General features: G+C 46.8%; 1 protein-coding gene across 1 annotated transcript in view; it reads right to left on the bottom strand.

Annotated features, from left to right (window-relative positions):
- LOC143837153 (cytochrome P450 2A13-like) overlaps nucleotides 1-17,239 on the bottom strand; it is a 28,983-nt gene extending 11,744 nt beyond the window's left edge. The window contains exons 1-5 of the mRNA XM_077336679.1: nucleotides 16,812-17,239; nucleotides 4,707-4,869; nucleotides 2,310-2,459; nucleotides 1,032-1,192; nucleotides 682-858 (exon numbers count right to left, since the gene is read on the bottom strand). Coding sequence (XP_077192794.1) covers nucleotides 682-858; nucleotides 1,032-1,192; nucleotides 2,310-2,459; nucleotides 4,707-4,869; nucleotides 16,812-16,991 — 831 coding nt within the window. The 5' untranslated portion in view covers nucleotides 16,992-17,239. The remainder of the gene's footprint in view (nucleotides 1-681; nucleotides 859-1,031; nucleotides 1,193-2,309; nucleotides 2,460-4,706; nucleotides 4,870-16,811) is intronic.
- Nucleotides 17,240-19,861: the final 2,622 nt, after the last annotated feature.

The following is a 19,861-nucleotide window of genomic DNA, read 5'->3' on the forward strand; positions in this document are numbered from 1 at the left end:
AATCCAACCCGGCTCTCCAGATTAGAGGCCACCACTCTTAAACTCATGTAATATCTTTGCAAAAGAGAATCTATGTATTGGTGGTGGGCAGAATGAACAGGATCAGTACATGGTGTTTGACTCCCAAACTTAGGTTGCTGTTTTTATTTAGCTTAACCTGCACACCACAGAGCACCCTTCATCCTTCCCTTCAAAGTAATGCATTTTCTCTTTTCTTGATCAATTCCTAATTAGTATCATAGAATCATACAATCATAGAGTTGGAAGGGACCTCGTGGGTCATCTAGTCCAACCCCCTGCACTATGCAGGACACTCACATCCCAATCGCTCATCTACTGTAACCTGCCACCCCTTTGCCTTCACAGAATCAGCCTCTTCATCAAATGGCTATCTAGTGGTTTAAAAATCTGTTTAAAAATTTCCAAAGATGGAGAACCCACCACCTCCCAAGGAAGCCTGTTTCACTGAGAAACTGCTCCAACTATCAGGAACTTCGTCCAGATGTTTAGACGGAATTTCCTTTGAATTAATTTCATCCCATTGGTTCTGGTCTGTCCCTCCGGGGAGAGAGAGAACAACTGTGCTCCATCCTCCATAGGGCACTCTTTTAAATACTCGAACTAGCTGTAACAGATATAATGCTAATAAAATAGTGAAAGAATAATATAGTATAATAATACTTGGTGCATTTTTATGAGGAAGCTGTCTATGAAATCTCGAGGGGAGTTGAGGTCCAGGGTCTTCTGATGCTCCTCCACCTTCCTGGATACGAAGAGTTCCAGCCCATGGAGTTCCTTGAAGGCTTTCTGTTGAGGTCCAGGCATGTACTGCATGGGTCCAGAGAAGATGTCGTAGAGCTGCACATTGGGTTTGCAGGGATGTGGGAGGGCAAAATATAGATCCTTACTTATCAGAGGAATGGAATGTTGGCCAAAAGGAACAGAGATTCATTTTTGTATGGGTTTGATCACATTTTTGGAAATCTGAGTCCAGAATTTCCTCCCTCCCTCTCCCCTGGTTCCAAATTTACCTGCCCCCATGGAGTTGCAGTGAAACGGAAACTCTCCAGGATCATGCTCAGCAATGAGAGGAACTCCTTGTCTTCATAGTCAAAGCGGTTGCCGAAGACGACGGAGCTGATCACGTTGGACACGGCACGGCTCAGGAAGTAGGTGGGGTCAAAAGGTGCACCTAGAAGGATCAAGAGGCATCATTCTAACTCAAGCCTTGGATCTAGTTGGCAAGCCAGTGCAGTATTGGCATAGAAACTGGGTTAGGGAATAGTTCACTGTTAAAATAACAGGCTAAGGGCTTAGTGGGCAGAGAGTGGGCATGGCCTGTCTGAGGCAGGGCCCAATCCGGATGTGCAAAGCACATCCTGATTGGGCCCGGCCTCAGACAGGCCATGCCCACTCAGGACTTTGGCCCTATCAGTGTGACCACAGTCCTAGCAGGCCTGCCCTTCCACTCCGGCCAGGGGCTCTTTGCCAGCATAGCTGGCAGTTTGCCCCTGGATGCTCACCAGGCCACATGTAAGTGGCCTGCGGGTGGGGGCCACTATTCCCGTAAGGCTGGGAAGCCCAATGGGAGCTGGTGGGGGGAGGGGGATCTTTCCCTTCCCCCTTGGGCTGGGAAGCCTCTCTCCTCCCCCCCTTTCCTCCACACCATCTTAAAAGGACAGGAAAGGCCGGGGGGAAGGTGGCCTCCCTCCCCCCCCCCCCCCCCGGGGCTTGCCCTGTTATTTTAAAATGGTGCCGTCCCCAGGAGTCGGCTCCCGGGCATGGCACCATTGTGAACTGACAGGGAAGGCCAGAGGGGGCGGGAGGCCTCCCTCCTCCCACCTGGCCTTCCCTGTCATTGTAAATGCTCTCCCTCGCTGAGACCTCCCCTCCCCCCCTTTGCCCGAGAGCCACGCTAGCACCTGCAGCATTTCAGGGTGCAGCAGGCTTTACGGCTAGTTAAATATGATACAGCTATTATCCCTATCTTTGGTCTCTCTTATTTTAGTCATCTTCCATGCAGATTTAGCCACAGCAGAGGCTAAGTTCAATATTTTTATCTGACAGCATGATTTTAAATGTCTCAGAAGCCTAATTTGTGGGAAAGATGAATTGAGTTCTCTTCTAATTTGATCATACAGTTGGCATTCAAGCAAAACATGTTCTGATGTTTCAATACTCCATGATTATAGATACGTAATCATTTGTGCATTGGTGTTTTTTAGAGTAAGCCTTCCTTGAAAGCAGACGATAAGCATATGATAACGAAATAGCCTTGGTCCATCAAGGTCAGATTCGTCTATTCAGACCTTTGGTGCTCCTGAGCGCCTCCACTAGGAAGTGTGCCTCCTCCAGGATCCGTTCTTCAATGGACCGCTTCCCCATGCCGAAATTTCTCAAGGTTGTGATGGAGAATCGGCGAAGCTGCTTGGCCCTTTCCCCTTGGCTGAAGGCAACTCCTGTGAGTAAGAGCAGGAGACAGCAGAAAGTTATTGGCAAAGAATATATCTGGGGATAAACAGTGTTTGGATAACTGATGGTGGGGGGGGGGGAAGCAATAAAATTATTGTTTGATATGTCACCAATTTATGACAAGCATTTGTTTTTTATTGATTGATTTTTATATAGGAAATAGAATAGAAAATACATTAAAGACTGATACCATATGTAGTTATTCCCTCACTTCTTTAACTAATACCTTTGCTTACTACCTATCTAAATAGTCTGTATAAAAACGGCATTCATCTTGAAATTCTTCTGTAGGCCTATTGTTGGTTAATGTTTAATAGAGACATCGTCCAATACTTGAGGTCAACTTTTTTCTTGGTATTATGGTAAGATTTCCCATTCCTTGGCTCTATCGTCAACCAAGAGGAACCCAAAAAAAACAAGAGATTGAAATTGGGGTGGGAGCACCCAGGAAGGGGCTAGAAAAGATCCTTAAGTGTAAGGATGTGTCCCTAGTAACCAAGATCAAGTTAATTTATACCAGGGGTAGTTAAACTGCGGCCCTCCAGATGTCCATGGACTACAATTCCCATGAGCCCCTGCCAGCATTTGCTGGACATCTGGAGGGGGTGCAGTTTGACTACCCCTGATTTATACCATGGTATTCCCTGTCACTATGTATGAGTGTACATGTATTTCCCCAAGAGCATTGAGATCTTTGCAACTACATTTGTTCAAGGTCCCCAGTCTGAAAGAGGTAAAGCTGGCCTTGACCTGGGCCATGGCCTTTTCAACCCTGGCCCCAGCCTGGTGAAATGAGCTCCTGGAAGTGATCAGGGCCCTGAGGAACCTAAATCCGTTCCATGGAGTCTGTAAAATGGAGCTATTCCATTTATGGATGAGGCCAGAAATAATATCTACCATATAAGACTGGCTTCACTGCGGTGGGAGAAGAAGAAATGGAAGATCAGTTCCTGCCAACCACCTCCCCTAAATTTGGGATTTTAGTTGGGGCGTTATTTATTATTTATGTATTTTCTGATATTTTTAGACCACCCTCCCTTACATCCCAGGACGGTTTATAGAAAATATTTTAACGTTTTAATCTTTGCATATGTTTTAATGCTGTTACCCATTTGGGAGGGATACAAATAAAAATTTGCTCACAGGCCTGATCCAGCCTGGCCACTGAGGGGGGAATTAAATCCTTTGAAATGTAGTGCTGGAGAAGAGTTTTACAGACCACTAAAAAGACAAATCAGTGGATTCTCGATCAAATCAATTCTGAACTCCCTGGAAGCTAAAATGACTACAGTGTCTACTGTATTTTGGTCTCATTGTAAGAAGAGTCACTGGAACAGACAAGAATGCTGGGGGAAATGAGAAGGCAGCAGGAACTGAGGGTAACCCAATTGAGACTCATAGACTCAGGTCAAGTAAGCCACACTCTCCCAGTTTGCAAGGCCTGAGCATGGCTGTTAATAATAGGACATTTTGGAAGTCATTAATTAATTAAATAATTAAGAGCCAGCATGGTGTAGTGTTTAGGAGCAATGGCTTCTAACTTGGCAAGCTGGGTTTGATTCTCTGCTTCTAATTCCACATGCCAGTGACCTTTGGCTAGTCACAGTCCTGATAGTGCTGTTCTCATGGAGCAGTTTCTCTCAGCGCTCTCTCAGTCCCACCTGCCTCACAGGATGTCTGTTGTGAGGAGAGGAAGGGAACACGTTTTGACACTCCTTCAGGTAGTGAAAAGCAGGGTATAAAAACCAACTCTTCTTCTTCTCCATAGGGTCACCAAGAATTCAAAATGGCTAGATCAGGGGTAGTCAAACTGTGGCCCTCCAGATGTCCATGGACTACAATTCCCAGGAGCCCCCTGCCAGCGAATGCTGGCAGGGGGCTCCTGGGAATTGTAGTCCATGGACATCTGGAGGGCCGCAGTTTGACTACCCCTGGGCTAGATGGCACTTAACGCACACACCTACTGAATTTGATGACTCCTTCTTTCATTTTCCAAGTTTATGATTTTCATAATCGCAGTCTTATAAATCTTAGTGGCCCACTTAGTGGCCCACTACACAAGAGGTTGGGTCCAAGTTGAAATTTCACTTCTGTTTTTTTAATGTAAATATGAATTTACTTTATGGAGTTGTTGGGAGAAAAGACGGAATTAGGACTGTGCAGCGTCTTGACACTGAAGTGTATTACTGCAAACCACAGCGCCGAATGAGCTGCCTGCTGCAAAAGAGACCAACCGTAGGTGCGGAAAAGCCAGTCGAAGGTGGCTTGCTCCCCACGGCCGCTGAACTCTTCAGCCTGGTCCACCAAGGCCTCCTTCACCGCATCGTAGCCACACAGCACCACAATCCGCCGGGGCCCCAAATGGAGGGTGTAGACAGGGCCGTATTTGTCCCTGATCTAAAAGAGAGAGAACAGAGATGGGTGCAAAGGGGCAGAGGAGGAAGGGAAAGGAATGGTTGGGAAATATAATGGGCTTAATAGTAGGAGAAACAAGTTTTATTGGACAGAAAGGCCGCAAAACTAGGCATGCTCCCCCAAAATTACTTAAATAAGTTTTCATTTGCCCTTTCAGATATTAACACATGTTCCATGTTATGTCCACCATGCTGGTTTGGAGTCTTTGTTCTATTTTATTTGCTTGCATTGAACTATGAGGAATGCTGCAGGTCCCGCAAGAGAAATTAGGGGCCGTTCCGCATTCGTCCAAAATAGCACAATGGTTACTAATTGAAATCGCTACAGTTTTGCCGTTATGCACAACGTCGTTGACAATCTGCAACACTCCTGAAACCGATCCGCAAAAAGCGCTTCGTTGTAGCACTTTCAGGGAAATCCCAAAAAGTGGATTCACCCTCCGGAAAGCGCTACACTCCTGTAACCAATCTGCAACACTAGCGGGAAAGTTCTGTGCGTTACAATTGTTGCGGTTTCTGCAAAGTCCCTCCCCCTGGCTCTCTCCTCTGATCTTCCGGCGAAGCGATCGCCATTTTTTTTTTCTCCGAGCGAGCGGAGATCAACGCACCGGCAAGCCTTCATTTATCCAGTGAGGCTTCCCCGGCTGCAGTCCCTCTGTTTAAAGTCACTAAGCACAAGCAACACAGAAGCCCGTTTGCTGGTTTATTTTCCATTTATTTTTCACACTGTTTTCGGCCAAAAATCGCACCCGTGGGGGGGGGTTCACTCGGGGGGAGCGTGGCAACGATGAAACGGCAGCTCAAACACCACCTGCTAGCTGGATGGGTTTCTCCGTTGCAACGAATCAATGCAGATTCGTTGCAACGTTTGTGTGTGTGTGTGTGTTTTTTTAAACCTTCCTTAAAGGGAAAGGGGCTGTTTGGGAGAATGATAATGGCAGCCCATTGGCTGCTTGACGGCCAGGGGCGGGACGAGCTCGGCAATAGCGCTTCCTGGCTAGCGATTTATGCCGAGACCGGAACCCTGTGGGAAACAATAGAAACGCAACTGGATTCCACTACAAAGGCAGGTATGCATAACGACGAATTTCACTATTTAAAATGGCGATTTTTCGTCCCGCAAACAATTTGCAACATGGATCCCGGTGCGGAATGGCCCTAGATTTTGCTGGGGAAATCGTCACACAAAGACACAAGGGGACGAGAAAGTTTCAAGAACTGGGTCTAGACATGAAAAGGGTTAGGGGGTGTCACTACAAAGGGAATGGGCACACATGAAGAAGAGTTGTTTTATACCCGGCTTTTCACTGCCTGAAGGAGTCTCAAAGCGGCTTCCAATTGCCTTCCCTTCCTCTCCCCACAACAGGCACCCTGTGAGGTAGGTGAGACTGAGAGCTCTGACAGAACTGCTCCGTGAGAACAGCACTATCAGGATTAGGGTTGAGCACTTTGGCTCGGTTTGGCCGCCTCGGCAATCACCGAAGCCTTAGGTGGCCAGCGCCACGGCAGTTGCATGCAGGCATTTAGTTCTGTGCCTGCATGTGGCCACCAGCTGTCATGCCCCTGTTGCCACTGCCCCTCCTCACCATGCTGCGTTGTTGGTCTCCTATGCGCTTGCTCGGGCTTCAGTGATTGCCGAGGCAGCCAAACCGAGCCGAAGCGCTTAACCCTAATCAGGACTGCGACTAGCCCAAGGTCACCCAGAGCTGGCTGCACAGTGAAAAGAAGGAGGGAATCAAACCCAGCTCTCCAGATCAAAACCTGCCACTCCTAACCACTACACCAAGCTGTGTCTCTAACAAGAGACACAGAGGCTGGGGAAATGTGGATTCAGGAAACGTGAGGGGGAGAACGGTAAAGATGGAGCTCTTTAAAAAGATACCCCTAGCCAATAGTGATACCAAAAAAAAAAAGGCAAAACAAAGGTGTTTTTCAGAATGCGGTCACCTTTTGCATTTTCACAGGTGTCGCACAACTTTTGATGATCACATTATTGGTGGAATCAGCTACATCCGTTCTGGCAGGGGTGCTGCGGCCCTCCCGCTTTCACTGGCAGGGGCTCATGGGAATTGTAGTCCATGGACATCGGGAGGGCCACAGTTTGCCTACCCCTTAGTTCTGGGGTCTCCCCAACCCACAGACTTTGTGTGTGTGTGCAGGCCCTCAGATGTTTCAGGAATGCAGCTCTCTCCATCTTCTTTGGAAGACATGGGCCGGGTGCGATCTCTTTCCATGAGAGTGGCCCCATTGACCTCAATATGTTTGCTCTTGCACAAAATGAGGGAGGCCATCAAACAGTAACCTGCTGTCTGCTGTCCTAAGACCAGCGAGTCCCTCCTTTCCTTTCCCTAAGTTTACATTGCAAACTTCATACATAACATTACAGTCCAATTGCCCCAAATGAAATGTTATGTAATCTACTCGATTACATAACATTTCATTTGAGACAATTGGACTGTAATGTTATGTATGAAGTCTGCAATCTAAACTTAACTCACTGGTCTTAGGACAGCAGACTGAACTCAGCACAGCTTATCACGTGTGGAGATGCTTCCTTGTTTCCCCTGCACACATTCAGACATATCCAATCAATATCAAACAGGAAGAATGCAAGCGTAAGAATTTCTTCTCATGAAATATGGAAAGACCATTTAGGTGCCTTATCATCTATGGCTTATCATCGATATTACAATGTTGAAAATATGTAAACGTTGATGCAGAGTTTCAGAAAGGAAATGAGAGATTGCGTGCAAACTGGATAGAAGAATTAAACAAAGTAGTTGCAGCTGCAAAAATTGTAGCCAAAAGAGGATTAGCATTTTGTGGTGTATTGTACAGTTGCAAAGTGTTGTAAAGAAGCAGTCAGAGGTTTTTTTTTAGCATGCTATAAACAGTTTATACATTCTTTTCTATCTCACCACAAAGATGGACAGATGAATTACATACATAGGTACTAGAAGAATTTGCAGATGTAATTTCTGAACCTCTCTCTATTATTTTTGACAATTCTTGGAGAACAGGTGAAGAGCCAGAAGATTGGAGGTAGGCAAATGTTGTCCCCATCTTCCAGAAGGGAGAAAAGGAAGACCCAGGTAACTACCGACCTGTCAGCTTGACAATTTTAGAATAAATCATAAAAACAGTTGGTCCTTGAGCAGCTAGATCAGATGGCTGTGATTACTAAGAGTCATGTCAGACTAACCATCTTGGAGTGGTGGTTAGGGGCGTCGAACTTCAAGAACAGGGTAGAAAGGGAGATTGCAGAAATGCAAGTTATTACAACACTCCAATCTGTGAGTTACCCTGGACTCAACAAAGACATCGGTTTTCGATCTCACTATTCATGCTAACCTTGTTTAACTCAGGTATCCATATTCCTCACAATTGATTTTATTTGTGATATTGTGATAATGTGACTGTAAAGTAATGGTATTTGTTATGGAATGCTGAGTTTACTCCTTGGCCTTGGGATAAGACAGTTACTGGCAATTGCCTTGTAAGAATGTTTCACACTGCTTTCATGGCTCATTTTATCCTTGTAAAATAGTCAGCGGTATTTAATGCTTTTAAATGCTGACTTTTATGGTGGAGAGGTTTTTAAGTTTTATTGTTGATGCATTTTTAACCTTTTAAATGTATTACTTTCCCTTTTTATACACTGCTATTGTATAGTAGTGCATCTAAAATTTTGGTCTAAATGACTGTAAAGCAGGGGTAGTCAAACTGCGGCCCTCCAGATGTCCATGGACTACAATTCCCATGAGCCCCTGCCAGCGAACGCTGGCAGGGGCTCATGGGAATTGTAGTCCATGGACATCTGGAGGGCTGAAGTTTGACTACCCCTGCCTTAGCTGCTATGGGGGCCAACAGGGTCTGTCCTGCAGTAGGCCCATGTGGACAGGGAGATTATAACTGGTATGGAAACAAATGGGGCAAGCAGCATATGGTGATGTGATAGCCTTTGATCACTGTCACAGTTTTATGTCTCCCATGTTTGTGTGAACAACAACTGAATTTCAAGGGGATTGACTGGCTGTTTTGGCAAAGAATTATCATGGGCTGTGTTTGGATGTGTAAATATAGACAAGGGGGATGGTTTCTAGTGAATACAAAGGAAAAAACCTATCCCAAGGCTACTATAGATGTAGTAAAATTATACAGAATACATGAAATAAAAGGTTCTTTGTTCTTGTTTATTCTTGTATAGGATCCAACCAGAACGGTATCTAGATATGTCCCCTTTTCAAATAATAATCTTCCTCAATGGTTGTCCTCACTTTTGAATGTGAATGTTATGATTGTCCAAATTGTGGAATTCAACCTCTATTGAATAATATATATATCGGCCTTTGGCTCTTCAATATGGGGATGCTGGTAATACCAGCTGCTCGGGAGAAGATGAATAAGAGGTGATCTGATAGCCATCTGACTACCCCTGACATAGAGGACGGAGCAGAGTTGTTTTCTGTTGCCCCAGAGGATCGGGCCAGAACCAATAGGATGAAATAAATTCAAAAGAATTTTCAGCTTAACATCCAGAAGTTTCTGACAGAGCAGTTCCTTAGTGGAATTGGCTTCCTTGGGATGTGGAGGGTTCTCCATCCCTGGAAGTTTTAAGCAGAGGCTAGATAGCTAGCTATCTGTCAGAAATGTTGATTCTGTGATCTTAGGCAGATTGTGGGTGTGTGGGCACGGTCAGATTCTATGATTCTAGTGCGGGATGGATGGATGAATGGATAAAGAGAAGAGAAGAGAAAAAGATCAGCAGCCTATAAATCATCATGCAACAAGTTTAATTTGCTAGTTGTCAGTTCTATGTCTGAAGAAAAGAAAAATCTGACTGAATTGCTTGCTGCATAAATTGGAAAAAATCGTTGCAAGTTTTCCCAAAGTATATATCAGATTAAGCATTTGCTTATCAATTTTTTGCACAAATGTGAAAGGTGAACCGTCATTTTCCAAATTAAATTGCATCAGAAATTACCTTTGCTCCTCTATGACCGATTATGTGTGGGCAAGAAGAGCCAGGCATGACAGAGGGGCTAGTCCCCACTTATGCACAACGTTGGTGCTGGCCCGGCCCCCTCCTGGCCCGGCCCACTTTAGGGCCTCTGACGGCCTGCAGCATTCCCTTTTATGCCGTGGCCACCATCAGTGGTCAGGCTGGATCAGGCCTGTGCGCAAAGGAAGAGCTGGACCTTCCAGAGCTATGGTGGCCAGGAGGGGACTAAAAACGCCCCACTCAGATCCGCAGCACTTTGCAGGACCACAGGGTTGAATGGCTCTTTCTGTTGTTCTTGTTGTTTTGCAGGAAGTTGGGATTCTGTTCTCACACAATCCCACCTTCCTGCAAAATAAAACCCTTCCATCCCTCCCCAAATGGCGGAACCTTTCCACCACAGCTGCGTTTCCTGGGGGGGGGGCATTTCACCAGTGGTCCTTCTCCATCACCAAAACATGTCCCCCACAGGGATGCAGAAAGTGGCAGACCAGCTTCACCCCTTAAATGTGTCCTTCATAGGAACACAAGAAATGACAGCGCATGCTGCTCCTCTGCAATGCATCAGCAGCAGCCCAGCATGGCCACTACCATGTATAATCAATCTGTGTCACAAGCAAAATCAACTCTCTACTCTCTATTGACAGTGAATTATCAAAATACACGTCCATTGATAAAATATTCCAGGAATTTGCCAGTTAAAAATTCCCTAAACTTCAAATTCTATTCATACCTTGTAATGGTGTTGTCTGAATGCAAATTATATTTCCCCTTATTAAAAGGTAAAGGTAAAGGTATCCCCTGTGCAAGCACTGAGTCATGTCTGACCCTTGGGGTGATGCCCTCTAGCGTTTTCATGGCAGACTCAATACGGGGTGGTTTGCCAGTGCCTTCCCCAGTCATTACCATTTACCCCCAAGCAAGCTGGGTACTCATTTTACCAACTTCGGAAGGATGGAAGGCTGAGTCAACCTTGAGCCGGCTGCTGGGATTGAACCCCCAGCCCCATGGGCAGAGCTTTCAGCCTGCATGTCTGCTGCCTTACCACTCTCCGCCACAAGAGGCTCATATTTCCCCTTTTAAGTTAATGTTAATGAACTTCAGTGGAAATGTTACATTATCTTGGTGGCAATAATTATGTGACTGACTGATTTGAATTGTATTTATTTTGATTTGTATTTTCTCTACTGGTATTCTATGTACTTTCAAGGCCTAAAGGTGTATTCTTAAAACAATTGACAGGCACGATGTACACGGCCAATGAAGACTTGAGTCAGCTTTGGCGTAAACAGGCCACAGCTTTATTATCCATAACAAAACACGGGTTGGCCTGGCACGAGGTGTGAGTATTCCCCGCGCAGTCGTCCGACTGCTGCCACAGGCTCAAGGGGCGCCCTGGGTCCCCCTTCCTCCCTTGCCCCTTGAAGCCCTCCCCAGGGAAGAGGCAAGTCATGGTTGCTGGGCGCCTGCCACATGCAGCCATCCCCCACATCTTGGCTCTGAGCCCCTGGCCTCCCCAGCCGGGTAAGGCCGCGCTCGGTATCCGCCGATCTCTTAAGGAGACCCCCACCGCAGGTCCCAGTCCGCAAGCTGGTCCCTGTGACATAGACTCTACCTCGTGCCCCCTATTCCGCAGCTGTGACAGAATTCCAAAGAACTTGGGGAGGGTAGGTCGGTCCGTCCTGCAGCCCATGCAGCAGCAGAGAGGGGCAGCTGCTGGCCTCGTGGTGCTTATAAAGCGCCTGGCCCCTCCCTGCCGCTGACGGTGATTACTTGCAACAACGGTCCCAGCGACAAGCGTCGTCGCATCTTCCTGGCCTCGCCCATCAGCCCCGTCAACTGCGGCCCCTGCCGAGCCGCGGCCGCTCTTTATTTTCTGTTTCAGGTAAAATTTATCAAATTTTTGTGGGCCCTGAGCATTTCAGTTTTTTCTGAGAAAACAAATAAAAATATTTTCTTGAAGAAGAAGAATTGTTTCTTATATGCCACTTGTCTCTACCTGAAGGAGTCTCAAAGTTGCTTACAGTCGCCTTCCCTTTCCTCTCCCCACCACAGACACCCTGTGAGGGAGGTGAGGCTGAGAGAGCTCTGATATTACTGAAAAAGACCAATTGGCTCTTATATACCGCTTTTCTCTACCAGAAGAAGAGTTGGTTCTTATATGCTACTTTTCTCTACCTGAAGGAGGCTCAAAATGGCTTACAGTTGCCTTCCCTTTCCTCTCCCCACAACAGACACCCTGTGAGGTGGGTGAGGCTGAGAGAGCCCTGATATCACTGCTCAGTCAGAACAGCTTTATCAGTGCTGTGGTGAGCCCAAGGTCACCCAGCTGGCTGCATGTGGGAGAGTGCAGAATAGAACCCGGCTCGCCAGATTAGAAGTCTGTACTCCTAACCACCAAAATAGCTCTCAGATCAAAAGTGTGTTACAACAGGAGATTCTCTTCTATGTGGGTAGCACCATTGGCTTCAAGACATCGATCATAGTGTAAAGCGAGAGGGGGACAGGATCCCTGCAGGGCAGAGATGGAAGCAAGCAAGCTCTGACCTTCCCCTCTAAAATCCCCAAAGAGCACTATGGTCTGCAGACCAACATCTGTTGAGGGTCCTTGGCCCAAAAGAGGTAAAGCTGGCCTTGACCAGGGCCAGGGCCTTTTCAGTCCTGGCTTCAGCCTTGTGGAATGAGCTCCAAAGAGAGACCAGTGTCCTGAAGGGCCTGAATGAGTTCCACGGGGCCTGCAAGATATAGCTGTTCCACCAGGGTTATGGTTGAGTGAGTAAACACCTACCAATAAAGGTAATGATTGGGGAAGGCACTGGAAGGGCTACCCTGTATTGAGTCTGCCATGAAAACGCTGGAGGGCGTCACCCCAAGGGTCAGACATGACTCGGTACTTGCACAGGGGATACCTTTACCTTTCCAATAAAGGCTGGTCGCACCAGTGGAGGAGGAGCGAGTTGGCAGATCAGCTCCATATAAAACCCCCTGTCTATTGAAAATTTATCTGGGGGTATCAGGAAGATTGTAAAAAAAATTAACTGTATGTTTTAAAAGTTGTTACCTGTCCTGAGCAAAATGGGTCACCCAAGTTTGCAAAAAAAAAATCTATTTTGGGTAAGCATGGACCCAATCTGCAGACTTAGGTATCCACAGATTGGGGTCACACTTGGAAAATCATTATGCAGACATAAACAAGTTGGGCCCATTCAAGCTCTATCCACAATCACTGGCTGCTAGGAAACAGCTTCAACAGAAGGAATGCGTTAAAATCAAAAGGGACTTGCTCATTTGCTAAATATTTCCAAGCCAAATGTGCTAACTGGTTTACAGATCCAGTTTCAGAGGAAATATACCAGCCTGTGTCCTTTTAGCAAGCATTTCCTAAGATACCATTTCATGGCAGCTTTTTATACAAAATCCAAGCGATAAGAAAGTTTATAGTAAAAGATTAAGCTTGTTGTTAGTACTTCGGACTGGAGATTTAAAAAAAAAAAGAATCAGTCAAGGGAGTTCACATATTTCAATTGTTTATTTTAAAGAGGGGGGAGTTTCACTGGGGCCCAATCCGCATAGGGCTGGGCCCCTGGCAGTGTGGTGCTGTGAAGGAGAAAGCTTCACAGTTTACTGTGTTCCCACAGGGGGCACATTTAGCACCAGATCCACTCCCATGCTGAAATGTGTCCCCCCAGTGAAAAAAAGTGGTGGAATCATTCTGTGCGTGGGGGGCCCTGGTCCACAAAGTGCCATGAAGACGACCGTGGCCTTTGCCGCTCAGATCTTTAGTAGGGCAGGGAGGCCCTGTCCACATGGGCCTACTGCAGGACAGACCCGGTTGGCCCCCATAGCAGCTAAGGCAGGGGTAGTCAAACTTCAGTCCTCCAGATGTCCATGGACTACAATTCCCATGAGCCCCTGCCAGTGTTTGCTGGCAGGGGCTCATGGGAATTGTAGTCCATGGACATCTGGAGGGCCGCAGTTTGACTACCCCTGAGCTAAGGGAATGTAGATTTTCCTGCATTCCCTTAGCCCAGGCCAACTGAGGGCATAATCCGAGGCAGGCCCGGGAGGCTACACCATGCGGAAGCTGGGATTTGCCCCATTTCCGTATGACCACCCTCTTGGCCTTTTCTGTCCATGCGGAATCAGCCTGTGAGAATACAGTGGTTGAACAGGAGAGCTAGATATTATAACTCTTCAGCGCTCCATGAATACCTTCAGTTCAGGCATTCCTTTTTAGAACTGGTGGCTCTGTACTCTTTCAACGCAATCCCAAGAACACTTTCCTGAGAGTAAGTCTCCATGAATACACCTGAGCGGGATACTGAGTAGACCTGCTTTCTATTGCTCCCCAAGTACGAATTGGGATAGCTGATGATGACAAAAAAAAACTGTAATTTGTCACCTAAAATATATCAAAGTCTGTTAAAAGCAATAGAGAAAGAAGATCCAAGTTTTGTTCAATGCTGAAGTTGAAATTAACTAAGAACAATTATTTGTACTGGTATAAATATATGGTCACTCTGTTTTAAAACTATTTTAAACTAATACCACAGGAATAGCTGATTCTTCTCAGACTGGCTAAAATTTATAATCATTTGGGGAAACATGAGAATTGCCAGCTAAAAGGATTTTAGTAATTGCTGGTGGCTTAATCTAGTAGCAAAGAACAATTGGAAACTGTTCTTAGGGAAGAATAGGCAGGACAATTACATGGGGCCAATGAAACTATCCCCAGCTGGTGGAAAGTTACTGGCAGATGCTAACCATTTGGCAAAACTCAGAAAAGTCATTTTGTGATTAAGTCTAAGCTGGTTTCTGGTTTCCAGTCCCAAGGCAATCTTCTGAAATCCATCTCTGTAATTATTTGTAATTCAAACTTTAAGAAAACACTAGGAAATGCAAGGCATCTCCAGAATAGAAAAAAACACACCAGGTAGAGATGTGTTTTGGATTAACTCAGGGTTGAGTTATATCATCCAGTTAATCTTTGGCGATGATTTTCAGTACGAACAAGCCTATACACAGGGTCACAGTTCGCCTTTCCCCCCGTGGCACCTATGGGATGTGTGCAAAGAATTTGCAACTCCCATTGACAAATCAAACAACTGAATCTCTTTGGTCAGTGCAGCATTTAGTTATCGATATCATTTGTGTGCTCTACAACCTTCAATTGCCTCTGGTCAATTATTTATTCTGATTACAATCCTTTGAAGTAGGTCATTCAGAAAAAGCATGAGTCCAGAATTGTCTACCACAATTGCACAGCTCAATCTAGACTCAGCCACCACCCTTCCAATCGTCCAGACCAGGGGTAGTCAAACTGCGGCCCTCCAGATGTCCATGGACTACAATTCCCAGGAGCCCCCTGCCAGCGTTTGCTGGCAGGGGGCTCCTGGGAATTGTAGTCCATGGACATCTGGAGGGCCGCAGTTTGACTACCCCTGGTCCAGACTTTCCAAACAACTTCTGAGTGGAGACTGGGAAATTCTCAGACAAATTCAGGAGGTTTGACATAACCAGTGAGACTGGCTGACATTTCAGTTCTTTTCACTGGCTTCAAATTAAGACGTCATTTACTGTGACCCAAGGTCAGTGAGGGACCTATCCAGCCATGTGGAAAAGATATCTAAGCCGGAGGCTACCATGTTTAGTTTCAGACCTGCTGCTTTACTCCCAGTTTCCCCTCAGTTGCTATTTTGCACTGCAGGGAAGTGTTGGCAACTTTAATTGTGCTAATTTCATCATTTGCTTTTGTGAGCGGGCATACATGCTTTAACTAACTAAGCAACAACAAAATAATACCATGGCCTGAATGCTGTAAATTACGTCATAGCATGGGAAAGGGCTTTCTTTCTCTTCATCTTCAACTTGTTGTCAAAATGTTTCATAAGTTCTGCCTCTGTGAGAGGAAAAGAAAAACCTCTCACAACGCACAGTCTTCAAACCATTCATGATCCTGGCAGCCTCCCTCCCTTGCTCACATTTTACTTTGTGTGTACCAGCTTGGTGTTGTGGTTCAGAGCAACGGCATCTAATCTGGTGATCTGGGTTTGATTCCCCACTCTCCCACATGTAGAAACCTGGGTTACCTTGGGATTGCCACAGCCCTGATAGAGCTGTTCTCACAGAGCCACAATCTCAGGGCTCTCCCTCACCGGGTGTCTGTTGTGGGGAGAGGAAAGGGAAGGCAAATGTAAGCCATTTTGAGACTCCTTCAGGTAGGGAAAAGCGGCATATAAGAACCGACTCTTCTTTTACTAAACCAATATTCATAAAGATGTACTAGTCAGACAGGATTATCACTCTTTTGTCATCCATCTCAAGTCCCAGGAAGAAGGTGGGTTATAATTTAATAATAATAATAATAATAATAATAATAATAATAATAATAATAATTTAATAATAATAATCATGAACAAAGATATTGAAACATAAAGCAGTGTATAGGTGGACAGTGTTAAAGCTGAGAAACATGCAGAATCCAAGTGAGGAAATGCTAGTGTATGAAACAAGAGAAGAAAATTTGGGTCCAGGGGAACCTTTAAGACCAACCAAGTTTATTCAAGGTATGAGTTTTCCTGTGCCTGCACACTGCCTCAAATACAGTGAAATGATAAATTACCAGTCCATACATATAGGCAGAAGGTGAGCAGTAAATCAGCACACAGCATAATGAAGATATTTAACAGATTCAAGGACCAAACAGGAATAACAAGCTTAGCTAAGAAGGTTACCGATATGCAACAATAGTGAGAGAGGGAAGAGGAAACAGACGGCTAGATCTGGAGTCGCATTCATGAGCAAACCAGAAATATAACCAGATGTTTAACCAGATCCTATGACTGCATCATTTTGAATCTGAGTGTGTTTGTGTGTGTGTGTGTGTGTGTTTGTGAAGGGGTGGGGGAACATGTATCATGAATTACCTTCAAAAGTGAGCGGTGCATGTCTTTCAAGTTGACCTGCAGCAAGTTCCCAATAATGGGCAGAGGAGTCGGTCCAGGTGGCATTTTTCTCTTCCTGCGCATCTGTCTCCACGTTGAGAGGGCCATCAGGCAAGAGAGGCAGATGATGAGGAAAATGGTCCCAGCTCCAATGAGATCCATGGTGGCTGAAGGAACTCTACAGGGTAACTGTATCTACACAGCTGGAAGGGATCTTATATAAACTCTCTCAGGAAACCCAATACCCACAACAGTTCTTGTGAAATTTGTTTGTGCTCTCCACCTTGGTAGTCAAACGGCCCAGTCAGGGGTCTTTCACCCAGTCCCAATGAATCTCACTGAGAGATAAACCTTTTTATATTTTTACTGCAGAAGAAATATAGACACAGGGGAGTTCCCAAATCTCTGCAGAGAACAATAGGATTGCATCATGTTAAATACTGTTGCCTTGGAGGTTGGGCTTGCAGGATGAGCCAATAGCCTGGGGTCTCTACCTCTCACTCCACCTCTCTGGAACACCCTGCAGCCCTTAAGCCAGCCTGTCAGGAGCTGCTGGCAGGGATCAGGGTCTTTTCCTGGCATCAATCCCAGCCCCCAAGGTTTATAGATTGTAATGGCTTACTCATACCTTCTGGTCTTGGCGTGCAAGATAAGACTGCCTTTACCCTGCTCTAAACATTCCTTCTTCCAGCTCATGGAAAGCTACATTTTAGAGAGGATCCCATATTGCTTTCTTGATAAGAACCAAGGGTCAAAAATGATCAATCAGAAGGTTCAATCATTCGCTGGCAGGGGGCTCCTGGGAATTGAGATCCATGGACATCTGGAGGGCCGCAGTTTGACTACCCGTGCTCTAGAGTTGGGAAAGGGTGTGGGGCATACCCATATAACACCTCGAATGGGGAGCACCCCATGCTAGTATGGGGGGCAATATTATACGCAAGCTCCGCCAGGAGCAGGAGCAATGACCAGTCCTTCTGTTGGTAGTTTAAGAAGCGTCGTAAGTAAGGCTCTAGAATCTGATTGACCCGCTCCATTTGGCTGTTAGGCTGCGGGTGGTAGGCCAAAATGCTTCCCCCCCTGGAACCTCAACACCAGCCTCCAGAATCAGGCAGTAAACTGTATGCCCCTATCCGAAAACGTCTTCCTCAGGAAAGCGTGGAGTTTCATGATGTGCTGGACAAACAGTTCAGCCAGGCGGAGGGCCGAAGGTAAGGAGTCGCAGGGCACAAAGTGTGCCTGCTTGGAGAAGCGACCCACTACCACCCAAATGACAGCCTTACCATTGCTTGGGGGAAGGTCAGTGATAACTTCCATGGAGATGAACTCCCACAGGCAGTGTGGCAACTCTAGGGGTTGTAGAAGACCCAGAGGTTTACCTACCTCCCCCCTTGACAAAAAGGCAAACAGGCCAGCCTTTCACATAGGACTCCACGTCCCCTTGGAGGCACAGCCACCAGAACTGTCTGCAAACGAGGGCCAAAATGACCCACGTTCAGGCTGTCACGGCAGCAGCCAGCACCAAGCGTGGAGGGTTTCTGGTATGTACACCCTCTCCCCTTATAATAAAGGCCTTGGGCCTCTTCCAGGGTCCGCTGGGGGGAAGCGATGGCCAGGTCTCCTGCCAAGGCCGACAGCAAGGAGTCCCGGTGGAGCCCCCAGGCCATCTCACTGGGAAAGGGGCAGGGGCGGTGTTCCCACACAGCTCCTCATCTGCACCAGGAGCCCCACCTATTTGAGAGAGAAGACAGTGTTTGCCCGGCTCTCCCACTTTGTGTCATGCTGAGGGAGGCGCAAGAGGGTGTCGGCCAGAAAATTGGAGTGCCCGGGGAAATAGCAGAGGATAACCTCAAAACGGGAGAAAACTCTGCCCACTGCTCCTCCTTGGTACTTAGTTTACGGGGCTTGCGCAAAACCTCCAAGTTCTTGTGATTTGTCCACACCTGAGAAGGCACCCACGAACCCTCCATCAGGTGCCGCCAGACCATCAGCGCTGCTTTGATTGCGGTGGACTCCTTTTTCCAAATGGCCCAATTTAGTTCTGTGGGGGAAATCTTTCCTGACAGATATGTGCAAGGCCTCAAGCACCCGTCCTCCCCCCGCTGGAGGAGAACCCTGCCGACTGCCACCTCCGAGGCATTGACTTGCAGGATAGAGGGGCGGGCAGGGGCGGGGTGAGCCAGCACTGGCTCAGAAGTAAAAAGAGACTTCAGGTTCTTGAATGCCGCCTGGCAGTCCACAGTCCAATCCCAGCAAGCCCCAGGCTGCTTGGCCCCCTCCCCTTTACCCTCTTTAACATGTCCATAAGGGGCAGGATAATATGGGAGAACTGAGGCAAGAAGTCACAATAGCAATTGGAGAAGCCAGTGAATGCCTGAAGCTGCCTCTGTGTGGATGGTGGTTTCCACTCCAGCACTGCCTGCACCTTGGCTGGGTCCATCCGGAAGCCCTCAGGGGAGATCCGGTAACCAAAGTAATCCAGGCTGCGCTGGTGAAACTCACACTTGGATAGTTTGGCACAGAGTTTGTTGTCAAGGAGGTGCTGCAGCACTTCCCTGACCAAAGAATTAGCTCCTCTAGAGCAGGGGTAGTCAAACTGCGGCCCTCCAGATGTCCACGGACTACAATTCCCACGAGCCCCTGCCAGCGAATGCTGGCAGGGGCTCGTGGGAATTGTAGTCCGTGGACATCTGGAGGGCCGCAGTTTGACTACCCCTGCTCTAGAGTCTAGGAATGTCATGAAAAACACAATGATACTTCTGTAGAGTAGGCCACGAAGCACCTTGTTGATCAGGTTCATGAAAACAGAGGGAGCCCCAACTAACCCAAAAGGCATCATGAGGTGCTCAAATTGCCACAGAGAGGTGTTAAAGGCGGTCCTCCATTCATCCCCCTCTGCTATGCGGACTCGGAAATAGGCTTCCTTCAGATCCAATTTTGTGAAAAACTTCCCTCCCCCCAATTGCCCCAACAGCTCCTTTATCAAAGGCAGCAGGTAAGCGTTGGTTTTGGATATGCCGTTGATGGCCCTG

Source organism: Paroedura picta, chromosome 5 (genome assembly GCF_049243985.1).
Source record: "Paroedura picta isolate Pp20150507F chromosome 5, Ppicta_v3.0, whole genome shotgun sequence".
Lineage (NCBI taxonomy): Eukaryota > Metazoa > Chordata > Lepidosauria > Squamata > Gekkonidae > Paroedura > Paroedura picta.